At 35.9% G+C, this 20241-nt stretch overlaps 1 protein-coding gene across 4 annotated transcripts in view; it reads right to left on the bottom strand.

Moving 5' to 3' along the window:
• fxyd5 (FXYD domain containing ion transport regulator 5) overlaps positions 1-20241 on the bottom strand; it is a 24137-nt gene extending 3896 nt beyond the window's left edge. The window contains exons 1-10 of one of the 4 annotated variants that reach the window (XM_053687328.1): positions 19953-20231; positions 14736-14784; positions 14027-14116; positions 13429-13518; positions 12831-12920; positions 10919-11075; positions 4287-4318; positions 3013-3042; positions 2541-2615; positions 445-490 (exon numbers count right to left, since the gene is read on the bottom strand). In XM_053687328.1, the coding sequence (XP_053543303.1) occupies positions 445-490; positions 2541-2615; positions 3013-3042; positions 4287-4318; positions 10919-11075; positions 12831-12920; positions 13429-13518; positions 14027-14116; positions 14736-14784; positions 19953-19964 (671 nt within the window). In that variant the 5' untranslated portion in view covers positions 19965-20231. Of the gene's footprint in view, positions 1-444; positions 491-2540; positions 2616-3012; positions 3043-4286; positions 4319-10918; positions 11076-12830; positions 12921-13428; positions 13519-14026; positions 14117-14735; positions 14785-19952 lie in introns of all 4 variants that reach the window. The other 3 variants (XM_017491340.3, XM_053687330.1, XM_053687331.1) reach the window with 3 other exon arrangements.

Here is a 20241-nt window from a genome sequence, read left to right as displayed (position 1 = left end):
TCACATGACTACTGTGTTTAGTAAAGCAGTTGTGTACAGTACATAGAAAGCACATAGAGTACATGTTGACACTGAACACTTAAAGCATCAACCTCTTGACAGGCTCAGTCTGCTCTGGCATTACAGAGAAAAGACTGGAGCCTAGTGGAGACCACAATCACTACAATTCCTTGACATTCAGGTTAGTCTGACCTTTTTTCTTTCTTTCTCTCTCTCTCTCTCTTTTTATTTATTTATTTATTTATTTATTTATTTTTTTAAATAAAAGCTGCAGTAAAAAAAAAAAAGAAAGAAAAACATTCCCTCATGGGAACCAGCCAAATGTCCACACTAGTTCAAAACTGTCAGACATTCCTATACTTGTGTGGTCATTTGGTCCTCACCAAGATATAAATTATGCCTCCCTGACATGCACACATACATAAACAAGGTGGTCACACTTACCGTCCTTTGCCCATGCGACAACGGCGGCCACATCTCATTTTGCCACCTTAGTTTGCAAAAAAGGAGAAAGTGAAAGCTTTTTCACAATGAAATCTTGTGAAAAATTACAAATTTCCACAATTATTCATATATTAAGCAGTATCACTTTGGCCTCTTCAGTTAATTTGTTAGATAAAGTTAGTTAATTGACTAAAGTCAAATATCAGTTTTTCTAAAAACACAACATTCTATTCATGTTTCTCTCCTCCCCACATTTTCTCTCCAGTTTGGTCATTTGCCAGTTCCCACCCACTAGCTGTCCCCTGTAACAGAACAGCTACCAGCTGGAAAGGCTGAAGGCTAGCACATGCTTCTTCCGAGCCACTGCATCTTCTAAACACACTCAGAGCAAAGTGCCAACCGCTCTCTTCTGCATACAGGAGCTCACAGATGCCCATGATTAGCGAGTGTCAGTCTGATTGACAGAGGAAACTAACACTATCACTCACACATAGACAATATGGCCAATTTTGGTCTCTCGGATTACATCCACTCACTGTCTCCCAATGACAGAGAGAGCACTTTTCTGTTGTGCAACTCTAGAGATCCCTATTCATAGGTTTTAACTTTGTGCTTTTTGTATACTATGATGAGAGATGTATTCATTTATTCATTTTGGGCCTAATCATCTTTCTATTAAACAGCTAAAATATTATTGATTTACAACAATAAAATGATAACAGTTGAATGAAACATTTGGGGGAGTGCCGCTATGGGAAAATAATCGGCTACTGGGTGATGTGATGTAGTCCAATGCAATATAGTTAGTCACTGTTATCATCCAAAACCTGATTATTTTCCAATAACATCACAAAATGTTTTATTCCTCCACAAAACAACTGACATGGAAGAGTTCTTCCAGAGCTGCTAAATAAATGTCTCCTTACACAAAGCTTAACCAAATCTAGAATAAAATAAATAAATTATTAATTAACTAATTAATTAGTCAATCATTTAATTAATTAATTTTAAAGGGCCCTCATTTATCAAGCTGGATACAAATGAACATATTTGAAAACTATTTAACTATTGTTCATGTAAATCCTGTAAATTTGTGTGAAAAAAACAAAACAAAACATTTGTATTGTGCTGCTGAGTGTGTGTAAATTTACACAAAAGAAGACCAACTAATGTAAACCTTGACTGGATTAACCTCATATCATATAATTTGCATTTATTACTGCAGTTTTATATGCGGAGTGCTCACTTCTGGGTTTTTCAGTGACATTGACTTTGTTTACTTTTGACACGTGTGTTTCGTTATGGTTTATATCCTGTCTCCTCCACTGTATTGACATTGGTTGTTTCCCTTATGTGCTATCATTGTACTCAGCTATTTTGTGTTTAACCCTTGATTTCATTTAGTATTTAAACCCCCCTTGTCTCATTGTTCGTCGTGAAGTATAGAGTGTTACCACTGTACCAAGCCTTTGTACATTGTTCCTTGTGTCTCGTTTACATTTTATGTGTTTCAAACTTTGCCTTGCCTGTTTAATGCCGGTTTGCATTTCGCCTGACCCTTTGCCTGTTCTGACCAGGCCTGTGTTTCATGATTGGGATTTGTCTGCCTATCTTGTCTATAATGAAGCTCTTATCTGCACTTGAATCCGTCCTAACCTCCATTACGTGACATGATGGAAGATTTAACACACTTACTATTATTAATATTATATATTATTAAATATTTTCATTGGCATACAAGTGTGTCAAAAATAATTTAAGATTCTATATTTCAGGCTTTAACCTCATTGCTCATTTTGTGCTTTCTGATGTATTTACCTTTTATGGAGTTTGAGGGTGTCACTAAATGCAAATGACCTGTGTCAGAAACATGCTTTGCATTTTATGGGTGATTGATACACATTTGAGTGTGAAGAAAATCAGTGTTTCTGAAACTTTTGTAAATCAGGTGGAATAGTTTAGTTCGGTTTGGCTTATGCAAACATTTACACACAACTTCATTAAAGCATTGATGAATGAGGCCCAATGTGCACAAGTGTAATTGGCTGATATATCGCAGTACGTATTGTATCAGAAGATATTTGACATTTACTCACATGTAATCACCATGATGCCCAACAGGAAGAGCACAGTAGCTATAGTCAGCCCTGCCTGCCTCAGAGAGGTATAATCTGTGAGGGAGGGGAAAAAAAGAAAAGAAAATCAATTTTGAGAAAATCTGAATTCATTATCTGCTTCCACAAGCTATTATATGTTTGAATATTGTCCAGGTCTTTCAACATGGTGAGAAATTTAGAGTATGTAGCTTATCTTAACTTAAAAAGTCAACTGCTAGCTTTAAAAGACAGAGAGAGCATTCTATGCCAGACAAAAAAAGGATTCAATCAGTATAAAAGATAAAATGATACCCGAGCAATGCAATTAAGTGTGGCATGTTGTTCTTGTGTCACAAATTTAAAGCAACATTAACCATGTATTGCTTTTTAAAACACACTGTTTTAAGTGTGTGATTTTCTATCTGGTACATAATCTTCTCCATAAGTATAAATGTGAGAGTGATACTCTTACCATATTTGAAGGGCTCATCCCATTTATCATCTGTGGAGATAATACCACATCAGGATTGGTACAACTACAGCAAGTATAATTACTGACAATTTAAAATTCACCTCATCATTTGGCTTATTAATAACATGTAATAACATGATAAATATGCTAATGAAGTTGGAACTATATTTTTATCTAAATCACTTCTAACACACAATTCCGCATCCAGATAGAATTGGACATACCACCTATCTGAGTTTTTGACGATTTCTGTGACATTTCTGTGATGATTTAGAAATGCCATTTTCTTGATATGAAACTAGAAGCTATAAGATTTTCTTAATTGTTTGCTACATTACCCTTGTAGCTTCAGTGCAAAACTAAGTTAAAGTAACTTCAGACATTAAAGATGTCTTGGATGATGATCAGTATGAGGACAATATATAGTGCTGTGAAAAAAGTATTTCTATATAGAAATGATTTCTTCTTTTTTTGTGTATATCTCATACTAAATAGTTTTAGATCTTCAAACAAAATAGAACATAAAACAAAGGCAACCTGAGTAAGCAAATAATACAGTTTTAATTATTTATTTTTATTAAAGCAAAAAAAGTTATCCAACACCTATCACCCATGTGAAAATTTAATTCCCTTAAACTTAAAATCTGCTTGTGCCAGCTTTAGCAGCAATAACTGCAACCAAACGCTTCCTATAACTGGAGATCAGTCTTTCACTTACTTCCAGGACTAGGATTTACTCTTTTGCATTGGTTCATTGTCTTTCTGCATAATCCAGTTTCAACTTACTCAGGGGGAAAATAAATGCATTTTTACGAAATAAGAGTTCAAAAACCCCCAGTGACAATGTTTAATCAATTTTGAGAAAATCTGAATTCATTATCTGCTTCAACAAACTATTATATGTTTGAATATTGTCCAGGTCTTTCAACATGGTGAGAAATTTAGAGTATGTAGCTTATCTTAACTTAAAATGTCAACTGCTAGCTTTAAAAGACAGAGAGAGAGAGAGAGAGAGAGAGAGAGAGAGAGAGAGAGAGAGAGAGAGAGAGAGAGAGAGAGAGCATTCTATGCCAGACAAAAAAGCATTCAATCAGTATAAAATATCAAATGATATAAGAGCAATGCAATTAAGTGTGGTTTGCTGTCCTTGTGTCACACATTTAAAGCAATATTAACCATGTATTGCTTTTCAAAACACACTGTTTTATGTGTGTGATTTTCTATCTGGTACAGAATCTTCTCCATAAGTATAAATGTGAGAGTGATACTCTTACCATATATGAAGGAATCATCCCGTTTATCATCTGTGGAGATAATACTACATCAGGATTGGTACAACTACAGCAAGTATAATTACTGACAATTTAAAATTCACCTCATCATTTGGCTTATTAATAACATGTAATAACATGATAAATATGCTAATGAAGTTAGAACTATATTTTTATCTAAATCACTGCTAACATACAATTCCGCATCCAGATAGAATTGGACATACCACCTATATGAGTTTTTGACGATTTCTGTGACATTTCTGTGATGATTTAGAAATGCCATTTGCTTGATATGAAAGTAGAAGCTATAAGATTTTCTTAATTGTTTGCTACATTACCCTTGTAATTGTTTGCTACATTACCCTTGTAAAACTAAGTTAAAGTAACTTCAGACTTCAAAGATGTCTTGGATGATAATCAATATGAGGACAATATATAGTGCTGTGAAAAAGTATTTCTATATAGAAATGATTTCTTCTGTTTTTGTGTATATCTCATACTAAATAGTTTTAGATCTTCAAACAAAACAGAACATAAAACAAAGGCAACCTGAGTAAGCAAACAATACAGCTTATATTTATTTATTTATTTATTTATTTTTATTGAACCAAAAAAGTTATTCAACACCTATCAACAATGTGAAAAACTAATTGCCCCCCTTAAACTTAAAATCTGGTTGTAGCACCTTTAGCAGCAATAACTGCAACCAAACGCTTCCTATAACTGGAGATCAGTCTGTCACTTACTTCTAGGACCAGGATTTACTCTTTTGCATCGGTTCATTGTCTTGCTGCATAATCTAGTTCCAACTTATAGACTGAAGACCGGACATTCTCCTTTAGGATTTTCTGGTAAAGAGCACAATTCATGTTTCGCTTAATTATTTCAAGTTGCCTAGGCCCTGAAGCACCAAAGCATCCCCACACCATCACACTTCCACCACCATGCTTCACTGTAAGTATGATGTTCTTTGAGTGGAATTCTGTGTTTTATGCCATATGTGGGTTTACTTCAGATGTAACGGGACCCCTGTCTTCCAAACAGTTCCACTTTTAACCCATCAGTCCACAGAACATTCCCCAAAAGGTTTGAGGATCATCAAAGTGTGCTTTGGCAAAATTTAGATGAGCATTAATGTTCTTCTGGGTTAGCAGTGGTTTTCGCCTCGCCACTCTTCAATGAATGCCATTTTTGCCCAGTGTCTTTCTGTTAGTGGAGTCATAAATAGTGACATTTATTGATGCAAGAGATCTATTGATGTTGTCCTTGGCTCTTTTGTGATTTGCTGGATGAGTAGTTGCTGAGCTCTGGAGGAATTTTGGAAGATCTGCCACTTCTGGGAAGGTTCACTACTATGCTGAGCTTTTCCATTTGGAGATAATGGCGCTCACTGTGGTCCTTTGGCGTCCCAGAGCCTTTGAAATAGGTTTGTAACCCATTTCAATCACTTTCTTTATCATCAAATCTGGAATTTATTTCAACTTTGCCATAGTGTGTTACTGGGTAAGACCTTTTAACCAACTTCATGCTTTTGAAAAAATTGTGCACTGCGATGGATTGGCAACCTGTCCAGGGTGTACCCTGCCTTGTGCCCGATGCTCCCTGGGATAGGCTCCAGGTTTCCCTGTGACTCTGAAGGAAGGATAAGTGATATAGAAAATGGTTGGATGGATGGATGCTGTTGAAAAAGTTCTGTTGTAGTTCTAAGCGTTTGAACAGGTTTTGCAGTACTCAGGCCTGGTTGTGTCTAGTCCAGCTGAACCCCGTCATGAATTCAGTTTCATAAATTGGGGACTTAGTAACTATGGGGGCAAATACATTTTCACACGGGCCCAGTTGGTATTGGATAACTTTTCTCCTTAAATAAATATCTTTGTCATTTAAAAACTGCATTTTGTTTTTACTCAAGTTGCCTTTGTTTTATCTTAGATTTTGTCTATATTTCTGAACCAGTATGTTTGGTATGGGATATACACTAAATGAGAAGAAATTAGGGTGGTGGCAAATCAAGCGGATCTGCAATGTTAGAGAGATACAGTAAATGAAAAACAAAACAAAACAAATATTTTTTTAATGTGTGGCAAATAATTTCCTTCCTAAAAAGAGAATAATGTACGCAATGCATGGAGATATCCAGCTCTTATTAGACTCTTCGCCTGGGAGGTACAGTCCTCTTATCGCACTCATATGGTTCCATCCATAATTACTTCTAATTAATTTCCAGGTGCACTCATTTTCTCTCTGACCTGTCTTTCAAATTGATTTTTAATATATTTCAATAACGTGCCTCTCTGAGGGTATGTGCTCAGTTTAATGACATGCCATAACGCATACCAGCAGAAATCCTACATATCTTTAAGCCTCTCAACATGCGACAAGGGTTGAACACTTTTCTAATTACCTGCTAATTAGTTTTTGAATTATGCGTGCCCTTGGTATGCACTGCAGATTGACAGTCACCCTATTTTTGTTATCAGTTGTCATTGATAAGGACTTTAATAGATCAGGTTTACACTGCTAATGCTGTGCCTTCATGGCAAATCACAGGTTTATATTAATGCACTCATTTCAATACGTTATTGTTCCTAGAGTAACATCTTTTTTTGAATGATGGATGTTTCAAATAATTGGATTACAAAAAACTTGAAATTGTCGATATGGTGAAGTTTTCAGTGAGGGGACTTTCCTGTACAGTGGTGCTTGAAAATTTGTAAACCCTTTAGAATTTTCTATATATCTGCATAAATATGACCTAAAACATCATCATATTTACACACACGGCCTAAAAGTAGATTAAGAGAGAAAATGGTCAAATATTACATATCTGTGAGGGGCAATGGTATGGGAACCTTCGCTTTCAGTATCTGGCGTTTCCCCCTTGTGCAGCAATAACTGTAACTAAACATTTCCATAACTGTTGATCAGTCCTGCACATTGGCTTGGAGGAATTTTAGCCCGTTCCTCAATACAGAACAACTTCAACTCTGGGATGTTGGTGGGTTTCCTCACATGATTCATGTTTCCTCAATTGCTTCAGGTTCTTCCACAACATTTCTAACCCTAACCCCTAAGGTCAAGACTTTGACTTGACTATTCCAAAACATTAATTTTATTCTTTTTTAACCATTCATTGGTAAAATGACTTGTGTGCTTAGGGCCGTTGTCTTGCTGTATGACCCACTTTCTTTTCAGATTCAGTTCATGTACTGATGTCCTGACTTTATCCTTTATAATTCGCTAATATAATTCAGAATTCATTATTTCATCAATGATGGCAAGCTGTCCAAGCCCAGATGCAGCAAAACAGGCCCAAACCATGATACTACCACTACCATGTTTCACAGATGGGATAGTGTTCTTATGCTGGAATACAATGTGTTCCTTTCTCCAAATATAATACTTCTCATTTAAACCAAAAATTCTATTTTGCTCTCATCCACCACAAAACATTGTTCTTTTTGGAGAGCAATGTCTTTCTCTTTACAACACTGCCATGCACAACATTGTTGTTCAGTGTTCTCCTGATGGTGGACTCATGAACAATGTGTAGCCAATGTGAGATAGGCCTTTAGTTGTTTAGAAGTAACCTTGGCTCCTTTGTGACCTCGCGGACTTACACGTCTTGCTATTGGAGTGATCTTTGTTGGTCGAATACTCCTGGGGAGAGTAACAATGGTCTTAAATTTCCTCCATTTATACACAATCTGTCTGTGGATTGGTGGAGTCCAAACTGTTTAGAGATTTAAAGTTTTCCAGCTTGATAGGCATCAGCAACTCTTTTTTCGGGGTCCACAGAATGTGTTATAAAGATCAAACTTTGATACATTAAATTCTGTACTTTACATAAAACACAAAGTGCTCACTCACACCTGATTGTCATTGCATTAATTGAAAACAACTGACTCTAATTTCACCTTCAAATTAACCGCTAATCCTAGAGTTTCACATACTTTTTGCCACTCACAGATTTGTAATATTGGAGAATTTTCTTGAATAAAAACGTGACCAAGTATAATATTTTGTTTCATTTGTTTGATTTCATTCTCTCTGTCTATTTTTATTACTTGTGAAAATTTTTTTTATGCAGATATAGACAATTCTAAAGGGTTCACAAACTTTCAAGCACCATTGTAGCATTTTTGGAAGGAGTCTCCAGTGTCAGAGCTTTGCATCAGTCAAGGCTGTAAAGGCTTAATTTGAACTGGATCCTGCCGGAACAGGATCCGGCACTTCCAAAATGTATCACGCCTGTGTTCCGGAACCTTTTTATGTGGATGCGGCACCTCTGCACCTGGATATTTAAAGTCTCACGCAGCAATATTATCAAAACAAATAGTTTTAATTTTTAATTCACCAAAAGTAAAATAGAACAACATAAAACACTGCAATGAAAATGCTAATCTTATATTACCGCTGCTCAAATAGTCCTAATAGACAATCAATAGCCTCTTTCACGTAACGTAATCATTTCAAGTTCAAAGGTCACCTGAATTCATTCTCACGAAGCAAAGCCTACAGTCATGCAGCATGCGTAGATGGTGAACAGAAAGCAGTTATCATTAACAGCATTTACTTAAGAAGACAAACAACAATGAGAAAACAGACCAAAGAGTCCAAGAGAGAGAGCAGCAGCATGTCACTGATCAAGCAGTTTGGCGACTGTTCCCACGACTAGCATTGATAATGCTAGTCTGATTGTGGAAGGTTTTTAGGAGAGTCTACAAGGCTACATGTTGTCAACCTGTACATAGCTTTGAAAGTGAGATTGATTGCCCAGAATTAACATCCCATGTACTGTCATTCAGGATCTTAGGGAGTACAGGGACTCAAATACACAAAATGTTCAACTGAGCCAGTTTTTGGCTACCATAAAGTCTCAAGTGGAGTATTCTCCAAAATGAATCTTATTTGTAGCTTGCAGCATGAATTCCTTCTAATCCCCACCATTTCATCTCGGATGTTTTTGAACAACATGGGTCCACCCCTTACAAAGGTCAATCCTAAGCCATTTGTGCGTTCATAGATGCATAAGGGACACAGGGAAGAGGAGGAGGACACTGACATGACAGCTTTGTGGAATATTTTGTGTTAGGTAAGACACTTTTTCTTGATTATGTTGTACAGTTAATGTTAGTTTATTGTAAGTAGGCCTACTGTATGAAACGTAGCTTTGTTTTCAAAGTGCTTTGTGCAAAAGTGTTTTGAGGTGACATAAGTGGCCAATTCATAAATGTTTCCCTTGTACTGGGAATACTCACTGTTTTAAACTCGTTAGATCTCTGTACCAGTGAGATCAGTTACACAGGCCTACCTATCAGTATTGAATATCATTGGCTATGTGAGATTCTAGAAGCACTTTTACGTGTCTGTAAGTTCATGGACCAGGACCTTTTGCGTGCCTCCCGACATGCCGGATCACTACCCTCTTATTGTCCTGGGACTTGCAGATTTACAAATTAAGGACAAAGGGTTCGGTGAATAAAAAAGCTGCATTTGATCTCTTTTCAATTCCAAGAGAGAGAATAAAAGATTGTTTATAGCTGCTATGATTAAATTGAATAAATTTTAACCTTCATTACTGGACAAAATATTGCTATTGTTGGTAAATTGCTGCGTTATAAAAGGAAAAAAAAACAACAACTTCAGGACATGCTGTTATAAGGTTAAGGTTAGTTATCACATCACCCCTTTGTTGATTGCTTTCCTATAATAGTACACTTCCAAGTGTTTTCCTCCTTACTTAATTCAGTGGTTAAGGTTTTGTGATAGCAACCAAATGATGAGTTCAAATTTCAAGAACGCCAGGTAAGGCTAATGCATCTAATAAGTGATAGATGCCTCTATATTCTATCAGTCTCACTGAATCTGTACTGACATTTTTGTTCTGTCTTCGTCACCTGAACTTGTACAGTACAAATATCTGTGCAAAGGTTTTATTCATTTACATTTACAGCACACAGAAGATAACCTTATCCTGGTACTCTTTGAACAACACATCTGCATGCTAAAACAAAGCAAATACAATGTGTTTGCTTTGTTTTCTTTTTTCAGTTCACATTGTCCACAGTTTGAATTGATGTTATCTAGGTGCTGTAGTATGCAGTTGCCAAAGTAACTTTATTCTATGCACAAGTAATAAGCATACCTTAAGGTTTATGTAGTTCACTTTGCAATTGGACATGTTCTCTCGGTGCTAATGGCCCTTATTATTATTATTATTATTATTATTATTATTATTATTATTATTATTATTATTATTATTATTATCATTATTATTATTATTATTATTATTATTATGCTTTTTATTTTCTTGCTTTTCACAACAGCATCTGGTTTCATAAAAAGTCTTCCAAATTGCTGAAAAAAGCATTTTGCTATTAACAAAGACTAGGATTGTGCAATTATTGGCATATTTCCACGGTATAAAAGGAATGACATTTACCCGATAATTCTGTCATTTGGTTTACGATAACTGATGTGAAAGTAGACCTACTCTATTTAACAAGTTCCCCAAGAACCTCTAGCTAACTCCCACTGGATCTGCACTTGAAATAGTTTATTCTAATCAATTAGAATATTTATTCTAAAAGAATTTTTAAAGTAACATTAAAACAGGACTGATGGTATTAACTAGCTTTCTTTCCATACTGGGAATGGCATTGTTTTTGTAGGTGTCCGAGGTCACAGAATTGACTGTAACAGTGATTGTAACACCTGTAGTTTTCTCATTAGTGTGCTGAACATCAAAGGGCGATGCAGTTGTACCAAGTTCAGTTGTTTTTACTCCATCTGGGAATGTTCAAGAGAATCATCTTAATTACTGCATGCATACTTCAATTTATGGAGACACAGACCATATCAATATGTGGCATATTCAGAGTTAAGTAGTGAGTAGTCAGCACCAAAATTGTGCCAATCAATAATCCATTAATCAATTGAAACACATTAATAATATTGTATTATCCAGAAAGTATTCACCATCACCTCCCTTCCTTTTTACTACATTGCAACATCAAATTTAGAATGGGATTTTTTAGTCACTCTCTGCAGAAATAAAATTAAGTAAAGTATCTAGATATACTCACAATTAATTAATATAATCTGCTTAATTGATATGTATACTCTCTCAGTGTGAATTTTATTTCTTGGGCTGTCTCAGATGTGTCTATATTACCTTTGAACATTTTGATTTTGGCAGTTTACTCCATTCCTCAATACAAAATTTCTCCAACTCTGCCAAATCATATGGAGAATGTACAGCAGTATCCAGGTCATGCCACAGATTGGATCCATCTTCTCCCCCCCCCCCCCCCCCCCCAAGATATTCCGTTTAGTAGTTTTTTGCCTTTCTTTTTTTGCTTTCGCTCATTGTCCATATATTTTCCCCCTATATGCAGCTTTCTGGTTGACTGGAAGTTCTCCTCGACCAACAATTTGGAATCATGCACGTTGCCTTTGATGGCAACAAGCTTTCCAATCCTTCTAGCTGTAAGCAACCCTAAAGCAGGATGCTACCACCACTGTGCTTGATCACAGAAATTGTATTACCTTATTTGAGAAGCACTCAAATTTTCTAACAAGGCCTTTCTTAGACTTCTGGCCACTCTCATAGAGGCTGAATCTGTGAAGAGCCAATGATATTGTCGAGGTCTGCACAGGTTCTTCTGTTTCAGGCAGTGAACTCTGTAACCCCTTCAGTATTGTAACTGGACTCTTGCACACTTCTCTGACAACTGTCCGTCTTGCTCAAGCACTCAGTTTGGTCTGATCTTGGTAATGTCTGGGTTGTGCAATATGTTTTTTTTCCACTTTGTTATTACATAATTCACAGTGCTCATTGGAAGGTTCAAGGCTTTGCAGATGCTTTAATAACCATGTCCATCTTTTTTCCTCCTAAGAACTTTATATTGAAGCTTCACAGGCAGTTTCTTGGTGTTCATGACAGCAGAACTGATCTGATTTGCTGTTTTCACTATCAGAGCTTCCAAAGTCAGAGATATTTATTGTGCAAGCATACAGGTCTATACTGCTTAACATATTTAGTGTGGGCTACGGAAAATTAAATACTAGTTTATCTACTGCAGTTTAGCTCTAATCTAATTTAGATTTTATTTTTATAATGTGGACAGCTAAATACATTATTTAATTTTATTTCTGTAGTCACTTCAAAATAGACAGAAAAATATCCCATCCTAAAATGCTTAAGTGTATTGTTGCACTACAGCTGTTGTTGCAAAAACCTGCGGTGTGAATACTTTCTGGATGCACTGTACATTCATTTATAACTAAATGTGGTACAAGTGCAAGGAAAGGTCCAGTTTAGTACTTTTTTCTGACAGTGTAGATGTTTAATATTTGCCTTCTTCTCATGTGTTTATTAATTCTATTAATTAATAAACAATTAGAAATTGAACTTAAACTTAACTCTGAATGCCACCATATATTGATGCAAAAAATTCTTCAGTAACAACACAAAAGAAATGCAAGCTACACTCAAATGTTGCTAGGTAAAGCAGTAGGGCAATGAGAAACGAAAAAGATTACCTTTCTCGGCTGATGTAAGTTTTGTGGTGAAAGAAGGCGCTGAAGAAGGTTGGCCATCCATTGAGAGAGTATCATTTCCACTGGCATATGCTTTGGAATGAAGGAATAAATATGTGAGAAGCCTCAATACTTAAGCATATAATTGTGCATTCTAAGTGCCTAAAATCTCCCAAGACAGGTGGAATCCCAATAGCAACCAAAGAAGACCACATTAAATTCTTCATGATAATTTCTTTAAGATCTCCCAATAGCAGCATCACCAAGAAAAGAATTTGTGAAATGAAATTAAACAATTATGCCAATATAATGCATTACAAGAAAAGAAACAATAAGACCTCTCCCATCCTGTGCAAGCTTTAGATAAAAAAAAATAAAATAAAAATCATGCTGGCCATTCTAAGATTAATGCAAATGTATGTGACTGCTGACATAATAGTTTAATCTGATTTTGACAATTAGAATTTGAACTTAAACTTAACTCTGAATACCAACATGTATTGATGCCGAAAATTCTTCACTAACAACACAAAAGAAATGCAATCTACAATCAAATGTTGCTAGGTAAAGCAGTAGGGCAATGAGAAATGAAAAAGATTACCTTTCTCAGCTGATGTAAGTTTTGTGGTGACAGAAGGCGCTGAAGAAGGTTGGCCATCCATTGAGAGAGTATCATTTCCACTGGCATATGCTTTGGAATGAAGCAATAAACATGTGAGAAGCCTCAATACTTAAGCATATAATTGTGCATTCTAAGTGCCTAAAATCTCCCAAGACAGGTGGAATCCCAATAGCAACCAAAGAAGACCACATTAAATTCTTCATGATAATTTCTTTAAGATCTCCCAATAGCAGCATCACCAAGAAAAGAATTTGTGAAATGAAATTAAACAATTATGCCAATATAATGTATTACAAGAAAAGAAACAATAAGACCTCTCCCATCCTGTGCAAACTTTAGATAAAAAAAAATAAAATAAAAATCATGCTGGCCATTCTAAGATGAATGCAAATGTATGTGACTGCTGACATAATAGTTTAATCTGATTTTGACAATTAGAATTTGAATTTAAACTTAACTCTGAATACCAACATGTATTGATGCCGAAAATTCTTCACTAACAACACAAAAGAAATGCAATCTACAATCAAATGTTGCTAGATAAAGCAGTAGGGCAATGAGAGACAAAAAAGATTACCTTTCTCGGCTGATGTAAGTTTTGTGGTGACAGAAGGCGCTGAAGAAGGTTGGCCATCCATTGAGAGAGTATCATTTCCACTGGCATATGCTTTGGAATGAAGCAATAAACATGTGAGAAGCCTCAATACTTAAGCATATAATTGTGCATTCTAAGTGCCTAAAATCTCCCAAGACAGGTAGAATCCCAATAGCAACCAAAGAAGTCCACATTAAATTCTTCATGATAATTTCTTTAAGATCTCCCAATAGCAGCATCACCAAGAAAAGTATTTGTGAAATGAAATTAAACAATTATGCCAATATAAGGCATTACAAGAAAAGGAACAATAACACCTCTTTAATGATCTCTCTCTCTCGCTCTCTCTCTCTCTCTCTCTCTCTCTCTCTCTCTCTCTCTCTCTCTCTCTCTCTCTCTCTCTCTATATATATATATATATATATATATATATATATATATATATATATATATATATATATATATATATCATCACACAAAGAAAGATTGTGGTGGACAAGCCTGTGGTCCACACAGTCTCAGAAATTTCCCTATCAACCTTTCTTAGAGTGATCATACCATTTGATCTCCATGAAAAGGAAGAAAAAGAAGGGGTGAAAAATGTGTGGGAGACTTTTTCAGAAATTAGCAAGTGAGAGACAACTACTGATACAGATTAAATGTTCTGAGGTGGGGTATTTTGATGACTCACCTCTGAAGAAGAAAATGATCAATGATAGTGCACTTCCTGCCCAGACTCTCTGTAAAACAGAGCACATTCATAATCACACAAACGTCTACTCTAATATAACTAAGTGCTGCATTCAAACCTCCATAAACCTCAGTTTTACTGAGCTTTTTGAAGTTTCAGAAGATATCTCGTCCCTTTTTTTTATTATTATACCGCAAAGTTGTTGAATTCTAAAAATTGACTGGTCGCAAGATGTGCCTGCTGTAATTCAAACCACAAGATTATATTCATGTGCTTATTACTATAGTAACAACTCATTCACCGGGACGTGTATGGAGAATGCTCCACATAATCTAAGGCTAATAATAAATAGCTATAAACTGTGTGTTTTTTTTAAAACAAGGAAAACATGATATGATGAATCTTTCTGTAACAAGACATTTCTTCAGAGTCAGTTCTTTGTAAAAGTTTTCCACTACAGGAAAGTTTTATTTGAAGACAGTAACTTCAGGCCAGTGAGGGAATTAATTTTTATAGCTGTTTATGTAAATAACAAGATGCTAACTTGTCTCATACAGTCCCCTCCGAAAGTATTAGAACAGCAAGGGCAATTGTATTGTTTTCACTATACATTGAAGACATTTAGGTTTGAGATCAAAAGATGAATATGAGAAGACAGATCAGAATTTCAGCTGTCATTCCCTCATATTTACATCTGGATGTGTTAAACAACGAGGAATGTGGCATCTTTTGTTTAAACCCACACATTTTATTTCAGGTGATCAAAAATATTGGAACAAGTAACTGATAGGTGTTTCTTGTTGCCAAGGTGTGTCCTGTTAAATTGATTGTTTAAAGCATTAATAGCTCTGAATGTCCACTCTTGGTCTGAGTCCTAGGTTTCACCTGTGAAGGACTCATTTATTAAAAAGGTTAAACCAACATAATCCATCTATGCTTTATATCACACTACCCATTTGCTGACTATTTTCCTATAACATCACACCCCATCTTGTTTTATTGTCTCTGGCCCACGTGACTCCACATGCCGAAGTGTCCTTTGGCAAGACACTGAACCCCTAGTTGCTCCCGATGGTAAGTTAGCGCCTTGCATGGCAGCTCTGCTACCATTGGTGTGTGAGTGTGTGTGTGTAAATGGGTGAATAAGATGCAGTGTAAAGTGCTTTGGATAAAACCTCTATATAAGTGCAGACCATTTACCATTTACCATTTATTCCTTAAATAGTGTACATTAGTCATTCAGGATTTTTTTTTCTAAATATATGATGTGTGCAGCTCTACCAGCAACAAACCCACTGAAGAAGGAGGTGACCTAGAATTTAAAATACATTCCCCCTTTTTTAAAATTTTACTCTAACAAGGAACCATTTTATTGGCAAATATTTATTTAGAATTGCAAATTATATGTCATTCTGCTCCTCTTCAAACTGTTTGAAAAGTACGTAGCGTTACTGCTTATCTATCCAGTTATTTGTTACATCTGAATCCACCACTAATCCAGCAGCCACCACAAATCCACAATGCAATCCAGTCCAGACATTAGCGCACTCTCAGTTGACATTTCCGAGTACTCGTAGCTCTGTTTGTTAAGCCAAGTTTCTGTTTCAATCATGTTTGCACATGTGCACAAATGTAGAAAACCAAGACATGTAAGATAATCAGTATGTTTGTACTAAATACTATTACTGAACTAAATACTACATCTTTATCAGATTACTCTGGATTTTATCCAACATAAAATATTGTAGTATATTGTAGCAGTGCATTCTGGTAACTGTCTATGGTTGATAGTTTTGTAGATGCTACTAAAGTGTGTTGGAGGAAAATACAAGTTGTACTCTGACTTCATGATTCCTGATGTTACACCTCTAAAAATTAATAAATAACTAGGAAATAGATTGTTGGATAATGTCACTCTGCCATGTGACCCCATAAATCAGTCGCAATTGGGTTTGCATAAGAACTGAGTCTTGTACCGATGGAATGCCATAGGTTAGCTTATGAATATATCCTGCTAGCATTATATGTAGAAATACATCTATCCATCCCTCCATTTTCCATACAACTTATCCTATACAGGGTTGCAGGGGATCCTGGATGGGGTGCCAACCTGTTGCAGGGCACACACTACAGACAATTTTTCGGATATGCTAATCAGTTCATGCTTTATACACACCTGTAAATGGACCATTCCAATGTTCCAGGGTCTGAATTGTTTTACAAACCCTGTCATCCTAAGGGCCGAGCTGAATGACAACTTATTTAGCAGTTGACTTAATCTGCTTTGAGACCCCTAATGAGAAGTCGAAGACAACTTTGTGTATGAATAAAATTTTCTCGAATATTAGGAAAGAACCATATGAGGAACTGAGATGTAAAATTGGGAACCTCTTGTGTCCACAATGAACAGTCAACTTGCACTAGACAATGCTGAAGTGGAATTAAATGTAGTTTTGAAGTCAGGCACACGGAGTCAACATGACTGAAGGCTTTAGGTGAGGAAGTACCCTAAAGCATTGCATGTTGCCATGTACTGTTTATCCTGTGTATTTTGCACACTGGATGTAATGTAACGTGTGTGCATGGTGCAATACCAGCATAAACAGGAGGGGCAGTATATAGACACATGTGGTAAGAAGAAAAGAGATTGTCTATTTTTCTCAAGTTTAGTTTAATGGCCTGATTATCCATCTACTTTAGCATCGCTGTTGCTCAACAAGCCATTCACAATATGCCCTTGTGACCTGTGTATGGGGGTGGAGTCATCCTGGGATAGACCACTCCCATCAGGACTGAAATGTTACGTGGGATAAAGGTGATTAGTCAGAAGAACTTTGTATTGATTTGGAGTGACAGATGAACACAATCCATGTCATGCCTCACTGTTTGGGCAAGGACTTAGTCCTGCACCTTAGTACTTTACTCTTCTAGACTAGTATACTGGAATGATACAATGATTATTCTCACACTATCTAGTGTCACCCAGAATAAGGTGGGCTTGCTTTTGGGTTGCTTCCTCATGTCATCTCAGGGAGTTTTTCCTCTTCACTGCTTTGTCTGACTGCATTTCTTTAAAGCTGCTTTGTGACAACATCCATTGTTAAATAATGCTAACAAATAAAACGGAATTGAATTAATCTCCTTCCTTTTTTTTTTCTTCTGAAAGGGCCACGCTCATGATGTCATTGATCTTGAGAGGAAGGTGACGAAACCATTAATTGAATTACTGCATCAGTTGCAATTCCTGTTTCCTAAGGCCTTGCTTTTATAAAGTACACTATATATTTCACATCTACATAGTAACTGGGTGATGGCACGATTATTTCCAAAGACTGGAAGCATAACCAAACAGAACCTTTTAACACAAGTGTTTTATAAACTAATACATTCCTACAAATTAAATACTTGTCTAATAGTAAATCCTTGAGAAAGATTCTCACTGTCAAAACATGTCATCCATCAGAGTGCATCTTATTTCTGTCTCTGCATTTTAAAATATCACAGCACCTTCTGTAGTCAGTGAGCAGTCAACAGTATAGAAGACGGTACAAGCATGATTAAGTGCAATTAGCAAGCAGAAAGGAAAATCGCAACAAACACCAGATAAATTATGCTATGCGACTGGAAATTTCAGGATTTATGGGTATAAATGTACAAAAAAATACTGAACATATTTAAATGATGTACCTAATGCTTGAATAATTGAATTTGCTAAATTATTATGTTTGTAAAAGGAATTTGCATAGATTGGCTCTGTGGATAATATATTTATCTGTGCATCCATCCATTTTCTGTAGCGTTTATCCTACACAGAGTTGCGGGGGAGCTTGGAACATATCATAGGGGACAACCTGGATGGGTTACCAACTAATCGCAGGGCACAATCACACACACTACAGGCAATTTGGAAATGCCAATAAGCCTACAATGCATGTCTTTGGATTGGGGAGGATACTGGAGTACCTGGAGGAAACCCCTTGAAGCATAAGAACATACAAACTCTGCTCACACAGGGCAGAGGCGGGATACGAACCCCCAAATCTGGAGGTGTGAGGCAAACGTGATGATCACTATCTTAAAGGACCCATGACTGCAAAAAACAGATCAGTTAATGGATCCAGACATTCATTCCACACTCGTATAACTACATAACATTTCCACATAACTTGTTTTTCACTGTAGTTACTGAATAATACTGAATAAAATACTTTAGTTAATAAATAACGTACTGTACATAGTTACTGAATAAGTCGATGAGAGTTTAAGGGTAAATACATTATCTAAGGTTAAAAAAATATTGCCACAAAAATAGCAAGAATAAGTATGAAAAATTTGCAGCTGTTAAATGTATCTAAAAAAAAACATGTTCAATCTTACTTGATGTCACTTGAATTTCACATATAATAATGTGTGTTAGATAATGAGCAGGTGTCAATAAGTGTATGCTATAGTATGCTGTAAAATGTATTTTTTTCTATTAACTAAAAATCACAATTTTGCATCAAAAATTTCCAGACTTGCTTGCTGACACCATCATTCATGCTTCTTTTAAACTATTTAAATCTTTTGTATTTTAGTCACGATAAAAATGTATTAAAGTTGTTATTGTTGTTGTTATTATTATTATTATTATTATTATTATTATTATTATTATTATTATTATTATTATTATTATTGTGTGGCTGAAACAAAAGTAATAAGTAGGAATTAAAAGGAATAAAAACATTTTGGTTCAGCAATTAAAATAAGATTTTAAAATAAAAAGAATCTACTCTTTAACACTCTTAATAAACTTTTAAATAAAATTTTATTTATGATCATATGGTCTTGTGCAGAGGAGACTAAGCATATCACACTGGAACATAAGATGGTGGACATAACATCTTGCTGACAAAACATTCTGCTTTCCACTGAATGATGAAAAGATCACATATTGACATATACTGACCTGTGTATTTTGGTCACAATATGAGATACATGAAAATATTTCTATATGTTCACCGTGTCAGAATTGGCATTTGTTAGCATTGTGAGCACCACAATCATTGAAACAGGTAGTAATGTTATCTGACCTCAGAACGATGGAGCACGTGTGTTTCAGGCTATGCAGCCATGATGCTCATTTAGCATAGAATCCTTATCTCATTCACTCTCCTCCAAATCTAATCTTTGTTTTTTGCTCTCTCACTGTTCAAAACAAACAAACTTTCGGCTTACCTTAGTTGCCATGCTGAAAAAACTGTGCGTCAGTTTCAGGTCTCAGCGTCCAACAGTACAGATGTTGCTAAATCAAACCGTTGGCTGGCCACACCCTTTTGTTCTACTTCCTTTTTTCACCTCGTGGCTTCTTTCTTTCTCTCTTTCTGGCATTCATGACATACATTCTGTTCAGCCCACCAGCTCTCTTTCAGTCTACCAGCATCAGCCTTTGTCTACCAGTCTGTGCCCAGGTCACATGCTCTCTCTGACATTGCTAATGTGTGTCCGTGTTGGAAGAAGAGACAGC

Source organism: Ictalurus punctatus, chromosome 17 (assembly GCF_001660625.3).
Source record: "Ictalurus punctatus breed USDA103 chromosome 17, Coco_2.0, whole genome shotgun sequence".
In the NCBI taxonomy this organism is placed as follows: domain Eukaryota; kingdom Metazoa; phylum Chordata; class Actinopteri; order Siluriformes; family Ictaluridae; genus Ictalurus; species Ictalurus punctatus.
This window is presented reverse-complemented; position numbering and strand designations above follow the sequence as displayed.